The sequence below is a fragment of the Pongo abelii genome, chromosome 8 (genome assembly GCF_028885655.2).
Source record: "Pongo abelii isolate AG06213 chromosome 8, NHGRI_mPonAbe1-v2.0_pri, whole genome shotgun sequence".
NCBI lineage: Eukaryota > Metazoa > Chordata > Mammalia > Primates > Hominidae > Pongo > Pongo abelii.
The window spans coordinates 123,731,906-123,753,259 of record NC_071993.2 but is presented as its reverse complement, the minus strand read 5'-3'; the positions used below and the strand labels follow the sequence as shown (position 1 = coordinate 123,753,259).

Here is a 21,354-nt window from a genome sequence, read left to right as displayed (position 1 = left end):
AGACCTGTAGTGTCTGTGATGGAGGGATCCAGGTGCCAGCGTGGCCACTTACTGTGTGACTTTAGGTAATTGCTGAACCTGCTAAACCCGTTTCCTCATCTGTGAAATGGGAATCCTGAGAATACCTTCCTCACAAGGTGTGTGTGCACATGAGAGGAGATTGTCCATTAAGTGCTTAGTGTGTAGTAAAATGAAAGCAGGGAAGGTGCTGGTCCTTTCAAGTGAAGAGAAGTGCTGGGGTGTTGGTAGCCAGAGGCAGAAAGCACCTGCCAGAGGGAATGCAGCATGAGGGGAGTCTCAGCCAAGTGGTCCCATAGGCAAAGTTGCCCTGGGCCTCCTGGGATGCACTCTGTGCTGGGATGCCCCCTTCCCTTCCCCACACACCCAGCACCCTGCAGGCCCCAGGTGCCACCCATCCATGGGATCCCAGGCTTGATCCATGACCTTCTTGCAGGGTGTGACCCCTCAAATCTTTGGAAGCCCAGAATTTATCATCCCAATTTTTCAATTCCAAGGGATGACTCTGAAGATACATTGTAATTGGCTTTGCAGTTCCTTCAACTGAGTAATTGTGGAATTTAGTATTGCTCCTAGATTAAGATTTTTTAGTTTTGTTGTTGTTGTTATTGTTTTTTTTTTTTTTTTTTAAGAGACAGGTTCTTGCTCCTTTGCCCAGGCTGGAATGCAGTGGTGTGATCATGGCTCTCTGCAGCCTCAAACTCCTGGGCTCAAGCGATCCTCCTGCCTTAGCCTCCCAAGTGGCTGAGGCTACGGGTGCATACCACCACACTCTGCTAATGTTTGTATTTTAGGAATTTTTATAAAGGGTTGTGTAAAGCACAAGTCATAATAAAAGTGACTCCCATCCCAATCTTGGTTTAAGTCTCACCTTTCCTCTTGAAAACCAGATGTGGCTCAGCCTGAAGCTCTTGTCCTAAGAGGGTACAGAGACTCTTGGGTGTCATGTCATCAGGAAATGATGAAAAGCCGGTTCTATAGCCAACTCTGATGACAGCATCGCCCTTGGTGTTCAGTTGCCACCAGGAATCTCTTTCCATTTAGCCAGACAGATGCTGTGAGGGTCTGTGCTGCCACCACTGACCCCCAAGATGAAAAATCCCCGTGGAAGAGAATATGCCATTAAAGGCTAGAATCAATGTTTATCAGCTTCTATGTAGTTGTTCTAAGAAATGTTATTTCCACAGAATAGTCATGCAGTGAAAACAGAAAAGAAGGAGTGGAAATAACTTTGAACTTGCTTGGGGAGGGGTACTTACAAAGCACCACCATAGTTCAGGGCCTCTAGAGGAGATACCTTAGTCATGGTAGACATTTTGGAGGGAGGTTGGTTGGTTGTACCTGACTTTTATTTCAATCAGAACATATTAGCATAATCATGCTAATATGACAAGTTATAAGTGAGAAAGTTAACTTTTTTTTGTACTAAGTAGGAATGAAGGAATAAAAATTTGAAGGGAAAAAGCTCATGGGGTCATTCTCTACTGATAATGTCACTATTAATGTTAATGACAATTCCATTTGTGAAGGGCAGTGTGTGGAGCAGCTGCCTGGCATCGGGGCCATCCCTGTGTCTCAGTGCGGTCACCTCGGGGACTTTGGCTGCTGGGGTAGGAGCAGCATCCTGATGGAGCCTGACAAGGAAATTGACCAGGGATGATTCCAGACCCATTTGAGCAGCAAGTATCGGTGGAGGCCGGAGCTCCATCTGGACCGAGATGGTCCTACTGATGCTTAATGTCATGGGGTCGGGAGCAGGTCCAGGCTCAGCTGGGAGTGTGGCCACCTCCCCAGTGGGCTAGGAAAGCGGCTTATTTTCCCTCCTGCACTGCGTCCCCACCTGAGGGCGCACGGGCTGTGCATGGGGTCATGTGGCCAGCGGCAGGCCAGGAGCCAGGACCTGGTTGGGCAGGGAACAGCTTGGCCTCTTGGTGGCCCTGGCCTCTCTGCAGTGGCCCCAAAGGTGAGCGAATACATTGAGTTTCCTGTCTTCCCCTTCCCCCTTCCCTTGCTCTTGCTGCAGCCTCTCTCTGTCTCTCTGTCATTTCTTTTTAGAGATAGGGTCTTGCTGTGTTGCCCAGGCTGGAGTGCAGTGATGCGATCATAGCTCACTGCAATCCTCCCACCTCAGCCCCCTAGAGTGCTGAGATCTCTGTTTCTATGGTTCTTTCACCTCTGCTCCAGGATAGGTCTGAGCCTCCTGGCTTCCCTTCCCCTCCGTTTAGCCCAGTTTGCCCTTACGAACAGCAGCTCTGATTCTGTCATGCCTCTGCTCTAAGACCTTTAGTGGCTTCCCATTATTCACAGAGTAAATGTCTAAGTCCCCAGGGTTCTCCTTAGCCTGATTCCAGCTGCTTTCCCAATCGTGTTTCTCACTCTTCCCATTTTCACAGTCACTCTTCCCACTCACATACTCTCTCCAAACAACACAATCACTTCACATTCCCCACGAATGCCCCGGCTGGCCCACCTCTGAGCAGCCTGGAGTATCCTTCCCTCCTTTGAGATCCAGTTGTTAGTCTCTTCTTCAGTTCTCCCCTGAATCCTGCATTCTTTCCTTTGCCCCACCAGCTGGCACCTTGGGCACCTCATTTGCATCTCATAAGTCAGGTAATGATGCATTTGTCTATACTTACCTTGTTTCAAACAGGATTCAAGCCAGCAGTATATCTGCTATTGAGTGCTTGCAAATTAAAAATACATTGCCTAGCAGATTGTGAATTATTTGAAGACACAGACATAAAAGTTTCATGCCGGCACCTGGCACACATGTAGATACTTAGAGTAGATGCTCAGTAAACATGGAATGAAAGATTAAGGCAGAGCTTGTTATTGAGCAAGAACTTTGCACTTGCCCAGTTCATCTCCTTTTTAACTGAAGTTGTGTCTCTAGTAGCTGCTCATCCAGCTGAAGCAGAGTGCCTCCAGGCACCCACATTACTGACACTCATGCATACAGTAGGTGTTCAAATCTGTGCTGCCTGAATTGGGATTTTGAAAGAAGGCCCCATAACTTCTGCTTCCCTTGGTGGCAGGCGATGGGAGGGAGGCGACCCTGGTGTGTCCAATCAGAAGACTCCGACCACCATCTTGCTAACTCCCGAGAGGAAGTTCCACAGCTTCGGGTATGCCGCCAGGGACTTTTACCATGACCTGGATCCCAATGAGGCCAAGCAGTGGCTGTACCTGGAGAAGTTCAAGATGAAGCTGCACACTACTGGGGTGAGCAAGCCTCTCTCCCAGGCCCAGGTCCCCCGCAATGGAGTGCCAAGGCTCCTCCAGCCTTGTGGTGGGGAAGGGATGTCCTTTCAACCCAGGGGGCCCTCCGGTCTCTCCCAAGCAGAAATCAGTGTCCATTTACCTTGATTTTAGACACAACCTGGAGCACACAGTGCTTTTGTGGAATATGTGATGCTTTCCAATGTGCATGTGGGCAGGGAGATACTCTGAATATTTAACAACTCGTTTGTCTTGGAAATCGACCTATCAGAGTAGACCCTGGTTATACCAGGGAAGTGGGGTGCTGGGGCCCTCCTGCCGTGCCAGGAGTTCTCCCTTTAGTTTCTGGATTATTGAGAGAGATCAGTGTTATCATGAAGGATCCACTTGGGGGCCAGGGACACGTGGCGAGCTCAGGGCAGTAGCTCTTAACTAACCAGTTTGGATGTAACAACCAGTAACAACTGGTACATCCAGCTCTTTATGTGGGGAGCGGGAGCTCAGGACATCAAGTGCCCAATAATTGGAGGTCCAGCTCCCAGAGTGGTGTCCTCAGCTCCCAGCAAGCCAGCGTTCCGTAAGACACCTACATCAAACAGGCACCCCCTGCCACCCCGAAGCTTCTTAGAAAAGGATAGGGCATAGGACAGAACTTTTTTGAGTTAAGCATTTTATTCCATAAAGTTTCCTTAACTGTCAGTGCTTAGGCAGGATGATGATAATGTTTAAGAACACAGACTCTGGGGCCAGATGGCCTGGGTTTGAATCTGGTCACTGGTACCTTTGAGAAATGTAATCCAAGTTTATTTAACCCCTCCCTGCCTTGTTTTATCTTCTCTGTCAAATGGAGACAATGGCAGTGCCTTCTTCATGGGGATATTGTAGGGATTAAAGGAATCAAAATACATAAAGCTCTTAGAGCCATGCCTGGTGCAGATTAAGTTCTAGTCAAGTGCAAGCTCCTATTCTAATTGCTTTCATTTGTCTGCTGAGCACTTGCAGATGACAAAGCAAACATAAGTGGGAAACTCAGCAGCCAGCACCCTGCCTTTCAAGGCTCTGTGCTCATCGGCGTGGTTGTCCTTCTATGGTGCAGACCAAGTTCTGCTAGAAATGAACGGTTCCTATTTCGCCTAATGGGATTCAATGCTGAGTATCAGGATGGCAGGTGGAAGGAAGCACAGGGATTTTTTTCAATTCAGAGCCATGGCTTCCTGGCACTTGGCCACCTTTCCGAGCCTGGGAGCTGCTGCCCTAAAGCTGGGTATCTTTGCTGGGCACCAGGCAGCTGGCTGGGAGGAGTGAGCAAGTGCAGATAGGTCAGGATGCCACAGACGGGCTCCACATGGCTGGCTTAGTAACTCAATGCCCGTTTTTACTCCCAAGGCGAAGGATAATTACCCAGCCTGGAACAATCTGGAGGCCCCAGTGATTTTTTTTTCCCCTGGCAGTGATGAGCTGCTTGGTTCAGGAGACCTGGGGGCTTCCCCCTGATTTTTGCTCTCACTCCCTGCCCATCCCTACCCCACAGGGACTTTTCTCATCATTTTTTAATGATCTCCGTCCACCAGCATCTAGGCTCTGCAGAGCATCCTCTCTCTGGGACCACACTCAGCAGCTGCTTTCACTTTTGGTGGAGAGAGGAAAGCAGTGATGCTGGGCTCCTGGCAGATTAGACAGGGCAAGCCTTAAAATAGGAGCTCTTCTATTTTGGTGACTTGGTTGGCAGCGTAATGGGGAATGAAAGCTTCGTCTGTTTAGCATCATGGATGGCAGTGGGTTGGTACGATTAGGCCTCCATCAGGGGGGATCCTGAGCGTGACCATGTGTGTTCGAATGTGGAAATAGTATGGAAATTGCATGGGGAGTGGCACCTGCTGCCTATTCTCTCTTCCTGACTTCTACTGTTGCCCCTGAAACCTCTGCTCCCAGAGGATCCAGGAGCTAGAGGGAGAGAAGGAGGGAGCAGTGAAGGTGGGGCCTGGAGGGGACAGCCAGAGCCTCCTACACAGTAAGGGGACATGCTGCCAGCCTCCATTTTGGGAGATGCGCCATCCTAGTCTGCCTCTTTAAGCATGGGGGAACATAGACATGGCCCACCAGGATCCTCTAGGTCCCCTTGGAGCAGTTCCCAAAGCCAGAAGACATGTTTCTCCTTTGTCATCTTCTTACTCTTGTTCCTCTTCCTCCTACCAGGACCTCACCATGGATACAGACCTGACGGCAGCAAATGGCAAGAAAGTCAAAGCCCTTGAAATCTTTGCTTATGCCCTGCAGTACTTTAAGGAGCAGGCGCTGAAGGTAGGACTGATAGTTGAGGCCAGCCAGCTGTGTGCTAGGCGGTGGCACCCGTGCCAGCTCCATGTCTCGGGCTGCTGCACCTGCTGGCCAGGGTAGGAGGCACAGCCTGGGGGAGAGTGTGGGCTTTGGAGTCAACACAGCAAGATGAACCCTCACACGCTGCTGGTGGGAAAGTAAAACCGTGCGGCCTCTTTGGAAAACAGTTTGGCAATTCCTAAAAAAGTAAAGCACAGAGTTACCGTAGGACCCAGCAGCTCCACTCCTGGGTGGATCCCTAAGAGAAATGAAAGAAGATGTCCACACACACACGTATACGTGAATGTGCATAGCAACGTTATTCATAACTATGAAAAGTGGAAACAGTCCACATGCTGTCCACACAAACACATGTATACGTGAATGTGCATAGCAACATTATTCACAACAACGAAAGTCAGAAAAAATCCACATGCCCATCCGCTGATGAATGGAGAAACAAAATGTGATCTATCTTACAATGAACGTTATTCAGATAGAACAAGGCCTGAACTACTGATACATCCTTCCACATGGAGAAACCTTGAAAACGCCATGTGAAGTGAAAGAAGCCAGATACAGACAGCCACATACTGTGTGATTCCATTTGTATGAAATGTCCAGAACAGGCACCTTCCCAGAAACAGAAAGCAGAGACGTTTTCTGCCAAGGGCTGCAGGGAGTGGGAATAGGAGCGACTGCTGAAGGATATGAGTTTCTTTGGGGGGTGATGAAATTAGGTAATGGGGTTGGGCGCTCAACCTTGTGAATATACTAAAACCCACTGAATTACACACTTTATAACTGGGAATTTTATGGTATGGAAATTGTATCTCAGTAAAACAAAAAGGCAGGAAACATACTTAGCAGCTGTGCCATTTTGGTCAAGGTACTTAATCTTTCCAAGATCCACTTTCCTAACTGGACAGTGGGGTGGGTAACTGTACCTCATAGGCCATTTGATAGAAAATGGGACTGGACATGCAGTGCCCTCCTTGGAGCTTGGTCTATAGTAAGCACTGGGTAAATGGCGGCTGCTATTTCTCCCCCTCCTCCCCCTCCTCCTCTATTCCCCCAGACCCCATGGAAGAAGCTAATAGTATGAGCCCCCTTGGGTCACCCCCACAAAGGTCTGTGGTCATGATGGCCTGAAATGACAAAAGCATCTAATTTTGCAGTGGAATGTGACTGTCTACTCATGTCTCCTCCCACAGGCATGGAGACCAGTGGGTGGGGATCAGATGATTAAAGAGCCCTGATGTTTTGAGCTTTATCCAAAAAGATTTGGGAACTTCAGAAGCATTTGGTATTGTGTGACCACTAAAGGAAATTTGGTGAATTCTAGAAATAGGGTCAGAGGGAGACAAAGAGGAAGTGAGAACATGGTATTACTTTCATCTATTCAAGTACCTGTTTTGTTGAGTACCTTTTATGTGTGAAATCCTATACAAGTTATGGCAGTGTAGAAATCGACTCAGTATACAGGAGTGTGTGCTCAGGGTCAGAGTGGTGAGGGGGTAACTGTGGGTGCTGGGGGAGGCAGAGATTCTGTCCAGTGGGGAGCATCATGGAAGGCTCCCTGTAGGAGGTGGATTCGGGGCAGGATGGGGTGTGGTTCACAGGCAGCAACTGGAAGGGTGGGTATTTCAAGCTGGTGGAATGGCACATGCTCAGCTCAGAAGGAAGAAAGCAGCAGACAAACAGCTGTGGGAAGAAAGCAGTTGGGGTGGAAGGAGGGTAAGGCTGTGGGATAAAGCCAGGATGCCGTGAGCTCAGGACAAGGTAGTGCAGAGCTGTGGATGCCAAGCCAAGGAACTTCTTCTTGGTTAATGGGGAGTCCTCAAAGGATTTCTAGTGGGGGAATGAGTGACATGGCCACCGGGATAGTACTAGAGTGTTGTATTAGTCTATTCTCATGCTGCTAATAAAGACGTACCCAAGATTGGGTAATTTATAAAGGAAGAGATTTAATGGACTTACAGTTCCACATGGCTGGGGAGGCCTCACAATCACGGTGGAAGACGAAGGAAGAGAAAAGGAACGTCTTACATGGCGGCAGGCAAGAGAGCTTGTGCAGGGGAACTCCCCTTTATAAAACCATCAGATCTCGTGAGACTTATTCACTACCACAAGAACAGTATGGGGGAAACTGCCCCTATGATTCAGTTATCTCCACCTGGCCCTGCCCTTGACATGTGGGGATTATTACAATTCAAGGTGAGATTTGGGTGAGGACCGTACAGCCACACCGTATCAAGTGTCTTAGTCTATTTTGTGCCACTGTGATGGAATATCACAAACTGGGGCATTTTTGAAAAACAGAAATTTATTTCTCATGGTCTGGAGGCTGGGAAGTCCAAGATGAATGTGCTGGTGGGTTTGGTGTCTGGTGAGGGCCCCGTCTCTGCTTCTGAGATGGAGCCTGGAATGCAACATCGTCTTGTCAGGGGGATGTGGATGTGGGGAAGGAACATTCTTCCTCACATGGCAGAGGAGTGAAAGAGCTCACACACTCCTGAAACCTGCAAGCCTTTTTTTTTTTTTTTTTTTTTTTTTTGAGATGGAATCTCGCTCTGTTGCCCAGGCTGGAGTGCAGTAGTGCGATCTCGGCTCACCACAACCTCTGCCTCCCAGGTTCAAGCGATTCCCTTGCCTCAGCCTCCCAAGTAGCTGGGACTACAGGTGTGTGCCACCATGCCTGGCTAAATTTTGTATTTTTTTTTTTTGAGATGCAGTCTCGCTCTGTTGCCCAGGCTGGAGTGCAGTGGCGCGATCTCGGCTCACTGCAAGCTCCACCTTCCAGGTTCATGCCATTCTCCTGCCTCAGCCTCCCGAGTAGCTGAGACTACAGGTGCCCACCATCACGCCCAGCTAATTTTTTGTATTTTTAGTAGAGACGGGGTTTCACCGTGTTAGCCAGGATGTTCTCGATCTCCTGACCTCCTGATCCACCCATCTCAGCCTCCCAAAGTGCTGGGATTACAGGCGTGAGCCACCGCACCCAGCCAATTTTTGTATTTTTAGTAGAGATGGGATTTCACTATGTTGGCCAGGCTGGTCTCGAACTCCTGACCTCGTGATCCTCCCACCTTGGCCACCCAAAGTGCTGGGATTACAGGTGTGAGCCACCACACCTGGCCACAAGCCCTTTTTACGGTGGCAAAAATCCATTCCTGAGACGGGAGCTCTCATGACATAAACACCTCCCACCCAACACAGTTGCACTGGGGAGTACATTTCCAACACACGAGTTTTGGGGGACACATTCAGAACACAGCATAGAGTGAGAGACCCCAGTAATCCCGAGAGCCTGCAGGGTGGAGGTCGGCGGTGTAGAGGCAGCTGACTCAGATTCTGCAGGTTTGTCTGCAGGGAGAGAGGGAGGCTCTGAGACTGAGAGCCACGGGGTCATTTGGGGAGCAAGAAGGAGGATCTGACAACCAAGAAGAAAGAGGGCCTGCGGGCTGGGAAGGAATGAGTTCTGGGCAAACAGTATTCCACCAGTAAGGGGACAAGGGGACAGGGGAGGCCTGGCAGCAAGGTCATTGTGGGGTGGGGGTTGAGGCATGGGAGGGGAAAGGGAGGGGACTGGGTGGTGTTTGGGAAGGTGATCACAGTCAGAGACAAGCGTCGTGAAGCCAGCTTGGAACTGGAGAAGGGGTCAGCCCCTTTGTTCCAGGTGGCAAAAGGGCAGAAGGGGAGGGGCACAACGAGGTGGACCCAGGTCTGCCCAAAGAGCAAAGGTTGCAGAGGGACAGGCTCAGCACCTGGTGGCCCAGGAGGCCACGTGAGGATGTGTCTGTGGGCGCCAAGGCAGGTGAAGGAGCAGAGAGCGCAGAGCGCACAGGGGCTCCTGAGTTAGGAGGAGGATTCATGGGGGCTCTGGGGGGAAATGTAGGACTCAGAAAGCCCAGGATGTGTTGGTGCGTTTCAAGTTTGCCAACAGGAAAGGAATGAGCAGCCCATCTCAGCAGGGGAGGGAGGAGGTAGAAGGAACGGCCCCAGAAGGTCAAGTGGCCATGTGGGTGGTTGTTTGTGAACTCCTCTGCTCAGCCAGAGAGGCTCCAGGGAACCTGCTGGCACCTTTCTTTCAAAGGTAGCTCCTCCCAGCAGGGAATATGCTGTGAATAAATTCCAGGAGAAAAAGCTGTTTGATATATAGGAGGAGCTAGACCTTGCCAGGGGCTGGCTGGAGTTGGAGGGAGGGGGTTATGGCTTGCTTGGCTGGAATAAGCAAAGGCAGGATACCTACTCAAGTGGGATGTCCAAGTGTCACAGAAATGAAGCCACCCATTGGGTCATGAAGGAAAGCCTGTGACAGCACCTGACACATGAGATGGTCAATTAATTAATGCTGGCGCCTTTCCCTTCCAAGCTGTTCCCTACCCGCTGGGGAACGGACAGCTCCTCTAAACTCTCCAGACAGCTCAAGGAAGCCCATCATGTGTATTTTGAACCCTTTTCCTTTTAAAGAGTTTAAAATCGCCTGCCTGGTAATGGGCGCCATGCTTAGAATCTTCCCAACACACATCATACCCTCACCTGCTTTTTCAAACCCAGTGCAGACCTGCAAGGAAACAAAATATGATGATAAAAAAATGGCTGCTTTGTGTTGGTCCAAAGCAGAGATGTTTTTAGAAAGTTGTTTCAAAATAGTTTACTGAATGTACTTAACACTATTGAACTGTGCACTTAAAAAGGGTTAAGGTGATGAATTTTATGGTGTGTATATTTTTACCATGAAACATTTTTATTAAAAATTTTTAGAAAAAGTAAAGGCAAAAAAATCATTTACTGATCAAAGAGGAAGTTAGTTTGGAGAGAGAGAGGGTCGGCCAGACCCAAGATAACTATTTGAAACAATAGGAAAAATGAGACAGTGTCAGGAATTTTTTTTGTTTTTTCACCAGTCTATTAATCTTTCTTGTGTCTCCAGAGCTGATTTAGACACAGAAGTGCCTTGGTGTGTGTTTGGGTTTGATTACAGATTTGTCTGGTGAACGTGGCAAGGGGAAGAGAAAGGAAGGAAAGAACTAGCATTTATCAGAGGTCTTTGGGCCAGACATTCCCTCATGTGTTTTCATTTAATCTCGCCAGCAATGCTGTGAGTTAGTTTTATGATCTCCATTGCGCAGATGGGAATACTGAGTCTAAGAAGTCCTCCAGGGACATATTTTGTCTCCGTGAACCAGGTGGAAACCTCTGATGCTTCTGCCCAGCCCATTTATCAACATGGGCCTCAGTGATGTGTTTTAACCTTAACCAAAAGTTAAGGGCTGCATGGTTCTTGGTGAGGTCATATCATTCATAGCCTTCCCTTCCTGTTGGGAAAATGCCCCTGATAATGCTGGCCTTGCATAAGGTAGATGACAATGATGACAGCTGCCACCGGCTGGTAAGCATCACTGTGGGCCAGGCACTGTTTAGCTATGGGACCACGTGTAACAACTCAGACCTTTGCTGAGTCAAGATAGACTAGGCTTTGGGTCTAAATTTTGGCTCTGCTACTTTCTAACTGCACAGTGGTCAAAAAGGTACTGAGCATATCAAAGTCTCAGTATTCCCATTTGTAGGAAAGGGGCACAGTGAGACTCCCTTCCTAACAGGATTCTTGACTGGATGAGTAGAGACAAGGTATGCAAAGTGCTTAATAAGGTGGCAGCTACGTGATAAGCGCTCAGTAAATGTAGCTCTCCATAAATCATCAATCCTCTCAACAATCTTGAGAGTTTGGCATTATTATCCCCACTGCACAGATATGGAAACTGAGGCCTAAGAGGTTGTCAGTTGTCCAAAGTCACATGATTAGGAAGTGGCCAAAGGGATTTCCTCTGATCCTCCTTTCTCCAGCCCATGGTCCCATTCAGTGAGGGAAAGGGGCTAGAGCTCCTGGCTTGCCGAATATTCAGTAAACAGATCTTTGCTCTCTGATGCTGGTAAATTTGGGGGACCCTGAAACTGGCTCCTGAAGAGCTCATGGTGGGAAGCCTGGGTTCAGTGAAGCCACAGGAAGCTGTGCCAGGGACCAGCTACTTGACCTGTTGCATTTCTTTCCCTTGGCTTCAGGAGCTGAGTGACCAGGCGGGTTCAGAGTTCGAGAACTCTGATGTCAGATGGGTCATCACGGTGCCTGCCATCTGGAAGCAGCCGGCCAAGCAGTTCATGAGACAAGCTGCCTACCAGGTGAGGGTGGGGTCAGGGCAGGTGGAAGCCGGAGGAGAAGGACCCAAGATGCCCAGGGTGGTGACTGTAGCCCCGCCCAGGTACCTCCCACCTTCACTGGCCTCCATGGGAGGCAGCAAGGAGGCTCCCCTAGGTAGGGTGGGGGGCTGGGAGACAAGGAGCCTTCCCTTTCCTCCACTTCCTCCTGGGGGAGCCATGGGGGTCAGTCCCACAACAAGAGCTGGGTTCGGTTTCCTTGCTGGCTTTCTACATTTCCAGGTCATGTTTCTACTGCGGAGTCTCCAGGGCTAGGATTTCAAAGCTGTGGTTCAGAGACATTTCTCTGTGGGTGAAATGAAGTGAGAACCTTAAGGGAAAGACTTGGGAAACAGGAATATTTGAACAAGAAAGCAAGAAAGCCAAGGCCATTGGCCACGAACCAGGCATTTTCAGCTTGGCGTGCAAGCTGAAAACTGCATGTCTGCTGCAGAAAAGAAAGGAAATGTGGTTGTTCCCTGCACACTTCATTCAGCGGGGGGGACGTTGGAGGTGGCAGACCCCTGCAGAGGGCAGTGGCATGGCCAAGGGGCATACCAGGCACAGGCGCTTGTTGGCCAGGGAGACAGATGCTCCAGTGCCAGTGGCCAGCCCATCCCTGTGGGTGCTGGGGGCAGCTGCTGTGAGGGTCTGGCTTCCAGGCAGGAATGGCGAGCCATGCTCACCTGTTGTTATGGTCCCAGGAACAGGACAGAGCTGGCTCCTGTTGCACTTAAGCCCCTGGGCGTATGAACACCCATGCCTGGGGCCTGGGTCAGCTCTCTGTGTGTTGAGAGTCAGTTTTCTGAGTCTTCAGCTGAGGCTGGGTTGTGTGGCAAGTCACCAGAGTCATTAGATGTCCCCTCCCCACTGTCATGCCTCTCAGGAAGCATCCTGCCCACCTTTCCCAGGAGACGTACTTCTGATTTTGTTTGTGACACTTTCTTTACAAAAAACCCGCAGAGTCAACCCTGAGCCCCAGCATAGTTGAATGGCCATGGGAACCTCAGCACCATGAATTGTTTTCAGCGCTCACTCGGAAGGCTTGACTCCAAGTAGCACGCAGTTCAACTTGCATGCAGCCAAGGGCGAGGGGTCCCCTCCCTGCACTCTCTCCCCTTCCCCAGGCTGCTTCCCCTGCACTCCCCTGCCTCCTTGCAGCATGAAAATCTGGCTCAGTGTATGTACCTGCCAAAAATAGATCTGTTTTTATAGGGATGAAGGAAGAGGGTGGAAGCTCCAGAAAGAGGCAAGCTCTTTAAAAAGGGAAGAAAAAAATGCAGTTTAGCCATTCACAGAAGCCCTGGAGGGGCATCACGGAGCACAAGCTCCATAGTGTCAACCTTCCGGCAGGGCCCGGAAATGGGGCATCGGGACACAGCTGTCTGCAGAGGCGCCGCCTGGCGTTCTGAGGTTTTCCCAGGAAGAATATTCAAGATTCATGGTTTTGACTTTTTTCCCAGCCCCACAGGAAGACTTCAGCAACAAATGTGTGACCCACGAAAAGGTCAATTCTTATTTATAGCCTGAAAAAAAAAAGAGAGAGGTGCAGTGGCTGGTAAATCTGTCAGGGGAGTTTGAGCCCTGGGCTGGCTCTTCTAAGAGGTGGGACAAGAGGTGTGGGGCCCTCACACTGGGGAGTCACAGTGGAGGGCACCAAGTCCCTGGGGGTTGTTGGAATCAAATAGGTACCCCAGAGAGAAAAAGGCCTGCAACTCTTGGGTGAGGACAGATGTGAGCTGTGTTTATGAATGTGGGGAATTTGCTTTCGGAAGTCCAGAGACATGCTGTTTCCTCGATGCTGGCTAACTTTGGTACAGTGTTTTTGCAGCTTCATTTTTGATCCTTTGCAGTTCTGATTTGATACTTGCTTTGTTCCATTGACAGCCGCTGAGTGGATTTAAAGAGGGTGGCGATCATTCAATTGTTTTTTGTTCATGCATTTATTTATTCATTAAACAAACCTATACTAGAGGCCTATCTCTGCGTCAGGACTGTGGTAGGCACTGGATTCTATACCCAACCAAGGCAGGGATCCGGCCCTTGGGTTGCTCCCAGCCAAATGGTTCACTGAAGCCTTGCATACTTTTGGGTTAGGGGGAGGGGTGTATTGGGAGGCACAGTTGCTCTGCAGACATTGCGGCAGTCTCTTTAGCCTGTCTTCTGGAGAGTCTTAGGACAAAGTGAGAATGAAATTTGAACCTCTATGGGCAAAATTAACATCTCTCTACTCTCTCTCCATCCCCCATTATTATACAGAATAAGAAATCTATGTACCTATGATGATTAATTTTATATGTCAACTTGACTAGGCCACAGGATGCCCAGATATTTAGTCAGTCATTATTCTGAGTGTTCCTGTGATAAAGTCCAACATTTAAATCAATAAACTGAGCAAAGCAATGGCCCTCCTTGAGGAAGGTGGGCCTCATCTAATCAGTTGAAGGCCTGAATAGAGCAAAAGGCTGACCCTCCCGAGTAAGGGAGTTCCTCCTGCATGACTGCCTTTGAGCTGGGTCATTGTTTTTGTTTTTGTTTTTTTTTTCCCTGCCTTTGGACTCAAACTTAAACACTGACTGTCCCAGGGTCTCGAGCCTGCCAACCTATACTGTGGGTTCTCCTGGGTCTCCAGCTTGCTGGCTGCAGATCTTGGAACTTCTCAGCCTCTATAACTGCATAAGCCAAATCCTTATAATTATCTATCTGTCTGTCTGTCTGTGTGTGTGTGTCTGTATGCCCTACTGCTTCTTTTTCTCTGGAGAACCCCGACTAATACAGTGTCTGAGCACAGAACACAGTTCTCAGCCTAGCAGCTTCTGTGAGTGCTCACTAGGCACCCATGTATGCGAAAGGTATTGAATCAGGTGGTCATCTGTCTCCTTCTGCAAGGCGGTGGCTGCCCACTGACCCTTCTACCCAAAGTGCATCCCATCCCATGGGCCCGAATTCAGGCAGGAGAGCTGGAAGGATGAGGTAGAGTGGCTACTCCAGTAGGACAGTTGGAGAACTGGTCACGTCTATTCTGCGTGGGGAAAATGGAGCCCCTCCTTCCAGGCTTATCAGAGGCCTCCTGAGCACAGGTTTCTGGGGCAGTGGTGGGGCTGAACTTGAACCTCCCACCTGCCAGGTGGAGGAGAAAGCAGCCTGGAAGCAGAGCTGGGAGATGATGTTGTGAGGAGCAGGTCTGGAGTTCTGGAGCCTCCGCTGGGGCAGGCTATGGCTCACTGTCCTTAAAGGCTGCAGAGAGGGTGCACAGATACAGTTTCATCGGTGAAACGCCAGAAACTCGCCTTGTGTCGAGTGTTTGTTGAAAAGATGGGTTAAACCTTTATCTTTTGTAATTCACAGACTCAAGCCATCTTTAGACCCTTTAAGAGCATTCAGTGAAAAGATGATAACAGAAAGAACAGCTGATCCCTCTTCTGAGGCCTTTAGAAAAGACTTAGAACTGGAGACTGTTCTGAAGCTGTGGGGATTGTGGATAGGAAATAGTCCAGTTTATTTCAAAGGGCATTTTGCCTAAAATGTGTAACTCTAGTAGGCTCCGGAAACCTGTTAAATAAATGCTGCTCCCATATGTATGATCCTCTCATCTAACATGGAGACGCGGCTTCTTCTGCCTCCCTTTCTGAACAAGCTGCAGAGAGAAATGATCATCAGGAAAACAAAACAGCATAACACCCCGAACTGGTGCAGCTGTAGCCTTTTTGTAGCCTGACCACAGACCAGCAGAGCACTTAACTGATCTGGCCATTTTTTCTCAGCTGTGGACACAGTCCCTTGGCAGACTCTCCTGGCTGATTGCAAGGCAGAGGAGCAGAGTAGTTGGTGTAAACACCACCTCCTCAGCTTTTCAGTCTCCCTGGAGTGTGGTTTTCTCACCTGCTTCTCCTGAGTGAAACTCGTGATCACAGAGGAAGGCTCTAAAAAGCTACTACGATGGCGGTCCTGCTGCCCCGAATTCTTGGAGGAGGCAAATGGGGCAGCATGCTCTTGGTTCAGATACTTCCTGTATGTAGAGTCCCCAGGTCATGTGTGTGGAATGCAGGGATGAGGGCCAGGAAACTGCAGAAAAAAGGCTGGCTGGAGGGCTGGTGGGTCCATTCATTCAGCAGCTACCTCCTGAACACCTACTGTGTGCTTTGGGGCAAGAAGAACTGAGCATTGCTGTTAGAAAATCCACCATCCTGCAGGAGAGGCTACACATGTCTGCACTGTTAATAACAGGGGTGTCCAATCCTTTGGCTTCCCTGGGCCACATTGGAAGAAGAAGGATTGTCTTGGGTCACACATTAAATACACTAATGATAGCTGATGAGCTAAAAAAAAAAAAAATCGCAAAAAAAAATCTCATCATGTTTTAAGAAAGTTTATAAATTTGTGTTGGGCTGCATCCAAAGTCATCCTGGGCCACATGTGGCCTGTGGGCCATGGGTTGGACAAGCTTGGTGTATAGGACTGGAGACAGAATGTGTTAAGTGCTTGGCAGGGGCCCCATTGTAGGGAGGGCTCACACAGGAGTAGTAACCATGAGGTACCTTCTCTGAAAGAAGAATTAGCAAAGACGGGGAGGGTGTTCTGTGGCTGCAGTTGACCCTGGCCTGATCCCAGGCAAACAGACCCATAGGTTTGCTGAGGGCTGCCAAGTGGAGGGCTTCTGTTGAGGGTGGCTGCAAGTGTTAATGCAGAAACAAAGCTTGCACTTCCAAGAATTGGGTCCTCCTGCCCAGAGAGAAAGACAGCTGGGTTTTTGAGAGCCTGGGCGATGCTTTAGCATTTCCTGCTTTTCTCAGAGTCCACAGCAGCTGTGGGACTCCTGGGGAGGTTGAATTTGTGCAGAGTCCGCTGCCTCTTCTCCCCTCTCCTCAGCTCTCTACTGCGGCCTCCATGGGAGTTTGCAGGTGGGACACGGCCCCTCACTGGACAGGAGCTGATTCAAGCAAAGAAGTGTGGTTACTTTGTCCGAGGCCTCCCAGACACTGCCTGGGCCCATGACCTTGCCTTTTCCTCCCCTCAGGAGTGGGGTCCTCTGCACCTTCGCTTCCCACCTGCATCCTCATCTTGGTACAGTGGGGAACCCCCTATGGAAACGGGCCAAAGCTTTTGCTGTGGAGCTGAGGCCAGCCCAGCTGGAGAGGGATAGATGAAAGGCCTCCCCTGAGTGGCCAGCCCAAGCTGTTTTCCACAGACTTGGGGCAGCCTGAGTGTCTTCAGGATGTGAGAGTGTCCTGGGCGGGGGACAGTTCTGCTGGATTTTCAGTTGCACACCAGGCACACTCGGATGCCCTTGAGTTGTAGAATTTTACCCAGGGCTCTTCACCCCTCTAGACTGCTGGATCTGAATTTCCATATAAAGATTTCCCATCTAAGTCAGAGTTCCTGCTCAGAATTTCAGGGGTAGTGTGGGTAGAGAGATGGGGGCAGAGCTTACAGTGTGGGAAGAGGGATGAGGGGCAGAGCTTATGGTGTGGGAAGAGGGATGAGGGGCAGAGCTTATGGTATGGGAAGAGGGGTGAGGGGCGGAGCTTATGGTGTTGGAGGAGGGATGAGGGGTGGAGCTTATGGTGTGGGAAGAGGGATGAGGGGTGGAGCTTATGGTGTGGGAAGAGGGATGAGGGGCAGAGCTTATGGTATGGGAAGAGGGGTGAGGGGCAGAGCTTATGGTGTTGGAGGAGGGATGAGGGGCGGAGTTTATGGTGTGGGAAGAGGGATGACGGGCAGAGCTTATGGTGTGGGAAGAGGGGTGAGGGGCGGAGCTTATGGTGTGGGAAGAAGGATGAGGAGCGGAGGTTATGGTTTGGGAAGAAGGATGAGGAGTGGAGGTTATGGTTTGGGAAGAGGGATGAGGAGCAGAGCTTATGGTATGGGAAGAGGGATAGGGTGGGGCTTATGGTGTGGGAAGAAGAATGAGGGGTGGAGCTTACGGTGTAGGAAGAGGGATGAGGGGTGGGGCTTACAGTGTGGGAAGAGGGGACAAGGGGCGGAGCTTATGCCACCCTTTCTCCCTTCCCATCCCTGTCCCTGCTGCTGTGGCCCAGGCCCACCTTGCTTTTTCTGGCTCTGAGGGGGCCTCACTGCCGCAAGTCCCACCTGGCAGGCTGACATCCCAGTGGGACATGGCAACCATAATGTAGCTTCTGGGTTTTTGTCTTTCTTCCTTCACACCAACTCCCTCGGCTTCACTCATGGCTCTACCCCCGCTCCCAGTTTATTTTCAAGTTTGAACTTTGGAGGAGAATTGTATACATACAAGCCCAGCAGTTTCTTTGCAGCAAGCTGTCCCTTCTTCCTCACCCCGTTTTGTGGAAGCTTCCCCTTAGAGCTTCTGTTCTCCTGGGAGGTCCTTGACTCCACAACCTCAAGGATGGAAGAATCAGTACAGGAGCTGTCCCTCGGAAGGGGCCCCTCTTGGTCTTATTTGAGATTTCTTCCTCCTGGCCCCTTGGGATCCAGGCTTAGAGGCTTCACCTTTCCCGAGGGCACTGCATGTGTGAGAGCCACATCCTCTTTCACTTTAACCTCCAGCCATGTTTGTGCTAAGGATGTCTAATGTGACCCTGTGAGAGTGAAGCTGGGGAGGGGGGACTTTTACTTGCCTGAATAGGGGGCAGTGGGAAATCCTGTCATGCACCTGAGTCAGGGCCCTGTTGACCGATGTCACCTAAGGGCAGACCCAGCCTCTCTGACCCACGGGCTGAGCTGACAGGCATTGATGCTGCCCGGGTGGTTGGCCGTAGGTGAGGGTACTAGGTGATGGGAAGAGGGTTCGCCACAGACAGTGCAGGACACGAGAGTGGTGGTTTTTGTATGGTTTTATAAAGTCAGCCTTCCAGATGTGGTTCTGCCATTTTGAGGCATTTGGTATTTACAGAGTGAAGATGTTCAGTCACCTGCCTGCTGGTAGTATCAGTTTTAGCGCTGAAAGTCTCACATCCCAGGAAATCCCTCTATCCTGGGCAAACTGGGACAGTGGGCCACCCTCCCTGTCTTTCTACATAAAGTGAAGGAGTTGATAAATAGCTCTGAAGGTCCTTTGCATTCTTTTTTTTTTTTTTTTTTTTTTTTGAGATGGAGTTTCACTCTTGTCTCCCAGGCTGGGGTGCAGTGGCACCATCTCGGCTCACTGCAACCTCTGCTTCCCGAGTTCAAGCAATTCTCCTGCCTCAGCCTCCCGAGTAGCTGGGATTACAGGCGCTGCCCCCACCATGCCCAGCTATTTTTTTTTTTTTTTTTTTTTTTTTTAGTAGAGACGGGGTTTCACCATGCTGGCCATGCTGGTCTCGAACTCCTGACCTCAGGTGATCTGCCCGCCTCAGCTTCCCAAAGTGCTGGGATTACCGGTGTGAGCCACCATGCCTGGCCACTTTGCATTCTTAATACCTGAAAATCCTCTTCCCTCCTTGCCCAATAATTGGACCTCCCAAGCCCCCCTGCCCATGATGAGGCCGGCTTCGCCTGGTGAGAGGTTATTTGTGCGTGTGTGACATTAGGAGACCTTCTGAACCTGGTCTGCAAGAAGAATGCACTAAACCCCAGGGGTCTGGTATAGAACTCGAGGCCTTCCTCCCAGTAGGCATGGTATGAAGGCAGCATCCCAAGGTTCCTAAGAAACGGCAAAAAGTCAGCAGCACGGCAGTGGCAGGGATGAAGTGTGCTTCCATGGTCCGTCAGGCTGGCAACCGAGGACACCCGTGTGCCTGAATGGTTTCCAGAAGCAAGTGGGGCCTCCTGCTGCAGCTCAAGGCCATGAGAGGTGGGACCTGGTTAGAGGCCCAGCCAAGCTGTTTCTCTGAGCATCCTCAGAAGGGCTGTCCCAAGGCCTCTTAGGCTGGCTCTTCTGAAGGCCCACAGGAGTGGTCAGATGTCACAGAGCAGAAGCACTTCTGCCTACCACAGGCTAAGGCCCCAAATGTTTGCAGATGGAAGCCACACATGAGAACTTGGGGATCAGATTGTTAAAGGAATATTTATTACTATATGTGAGATATGTCTATAATAAAACTATTAAAGGGTGGAGGCTTTGAATAAGATACCTGCTTGCTGACTCAACTGCACTCTAGAAAATGAGGGACTATATGGGATTCCAGGAGGGGCTTCCTCCTAGAGCCACTGCTCATCTGTCACCCCCATTAGGCAAATCTCAAGAACCCTCCTAGCTCTCTGGAGATAACAGGTCGGTTACCCAGATAGCGAAGTCAAATGCTTGTGTTGCTGAGACCCAGCCATGGTCTGTTTCCAAGGCCACCAAAGATAGGGGTTTGCTCCAATTTGGTCAGACCGTGTGGTATATTACAACTGAGAACAGATCACCTGTCTTCCACCCTGTGATGGTTTGGAAAGTTTTGGGGTGTCTGCAACTCCATTCCTCCACCACTGGAGCATGGAAGCCCATGTGCCTCCTACAGCCCGGATTCCCCCCGCTCCTCCCCATGGTGCTGCTCAGCTCTGAGCCACGGAGGCCCCAAGAGCAAGAGGCCCCACAGCCAGAGCACCTGGTGTTTCCCCCAGGGTGCCTGTACATTTTCTTTGGCCACCCTGGGGTGTTTGGGTATCTGGCCTGGGGCCCAGTACTGAGGCACCCCGACATTATGCTCTGCAGAGGACTGTGTAGAGAATGTCCCACAGAGGCAGAGCATGAGTGCGCCCTGGTTAGGGATGTCAGCCCAGGCATGGGTGTCCTGGGAGCAGGCCAGCCCAGGAGGCCCTGTGTCCCAGCCTCTGTTTCTGTCTTCCAGGCAGGCCTGGCCTCCCCTGAGAACTCGGAGCAGCTCATCATTGCCTTGGAGCCTGAGGCAGCCTCCATCTACTGCCGAAAGCTGCGGCTACATCAGATGATTGAGCTGAGCAGCAAGGCAGCTGTCAATGGGTACAGCGGCAGTGACACAGTAGGAGCTGGGTTTACACAGGGTACCTCTGCTCTCTCTCTCCCCCTCCTGCTCTCCTTCCCTCCCAAGCCCTGGATGTCTCTCTCCCTCTGATGATTTTAAAGGCACTTAGTGCCATAATGAAGAATCAGGATACTCCAGGAGGAGGTGGGCTTTAAGCACCTCTCTGCTCAGCCCCCCTACCTGGCCCCTCCAAGGACCCCTATAAATGGAGGCATGGTTACCCTGGTTCATCACCCACCAAGTGCCTGGGGGCGGGGGGAGCTTCTCTCTAAGAATCTGAGGGTAGCCTGAGAGCGGTTCTTGGCCTGGCATTGTACTAGGCTCTTAATCTTTCTTGTGTATTAACAGATTCTTAATCTAATTCCATTGCCTGTTATTAATTCTCCATTAAGACTGTTGATTTATTGCTGACTCACTCATTGGGTCTGCTTCATGTGTGATGAGCTCATTATGTGTCTTCGCTGCGAGTTAAAAACGCAGATGAAACCGGCTGACTTTTCCTGACCTAGGTGATGCTTGCTTAGCTGTGGGAAGGAGCACCACCTTAGGGAGACTCAGGATGGGAATTTTAAAAAGCTTTTTCTCTTTAATAATTACCTGCATGCAAGTGGGTCATAGCCTTGGTCACAGAACTTGGTTCCCTGGTATCCAGGGCTCTGTGGGTGTGTTGAGAAGGGCTATAGGGTTTGCAGACACACCCTGTCAGGGTCAAGGC

The 21,354-nt window shown here is 50.3% G+C and overlaps 1 protein-coding gene across 6 annotated transcripts in view; it reads left to right on the top strand.

The window, feature by feature from the left end:
- The window catches only part of HSPA12A (heat shock protein family A (Hsp70) member 12A), a 180,516-nt gene that overhangs the window by 144,876 nt on the left and 14,286 nt on the right, over nucleotides 1–21,354 (top strand). For all 6 annotated transcript variants that reach the window (XM_024254313.3, XM_024254318.3, XM_024254316.3 and 3 more), the window contains 4 exons: nucleotides 3,054–3,240; nucleotides 5,434–5,538; nucleotides 11,620–11,736; nucleotides 20,487–20,658. In XM_024254313.3, the coding sequence (XP_024110081.2) occupies nucleotides 3,054–3,240; nucleotides 5,434–5,538; nucleotides 11,620–11,736; nucleotides 20,487–20,658 (581 nt within the window). The remainder of the gene's footprint in view (nucleotides 1–3,053; nucleotides 3,241–5,433; nucleotides 5,539–11,619; nucleotides 11,737–20,486; nucleotides 20,659–21,354) is intronic.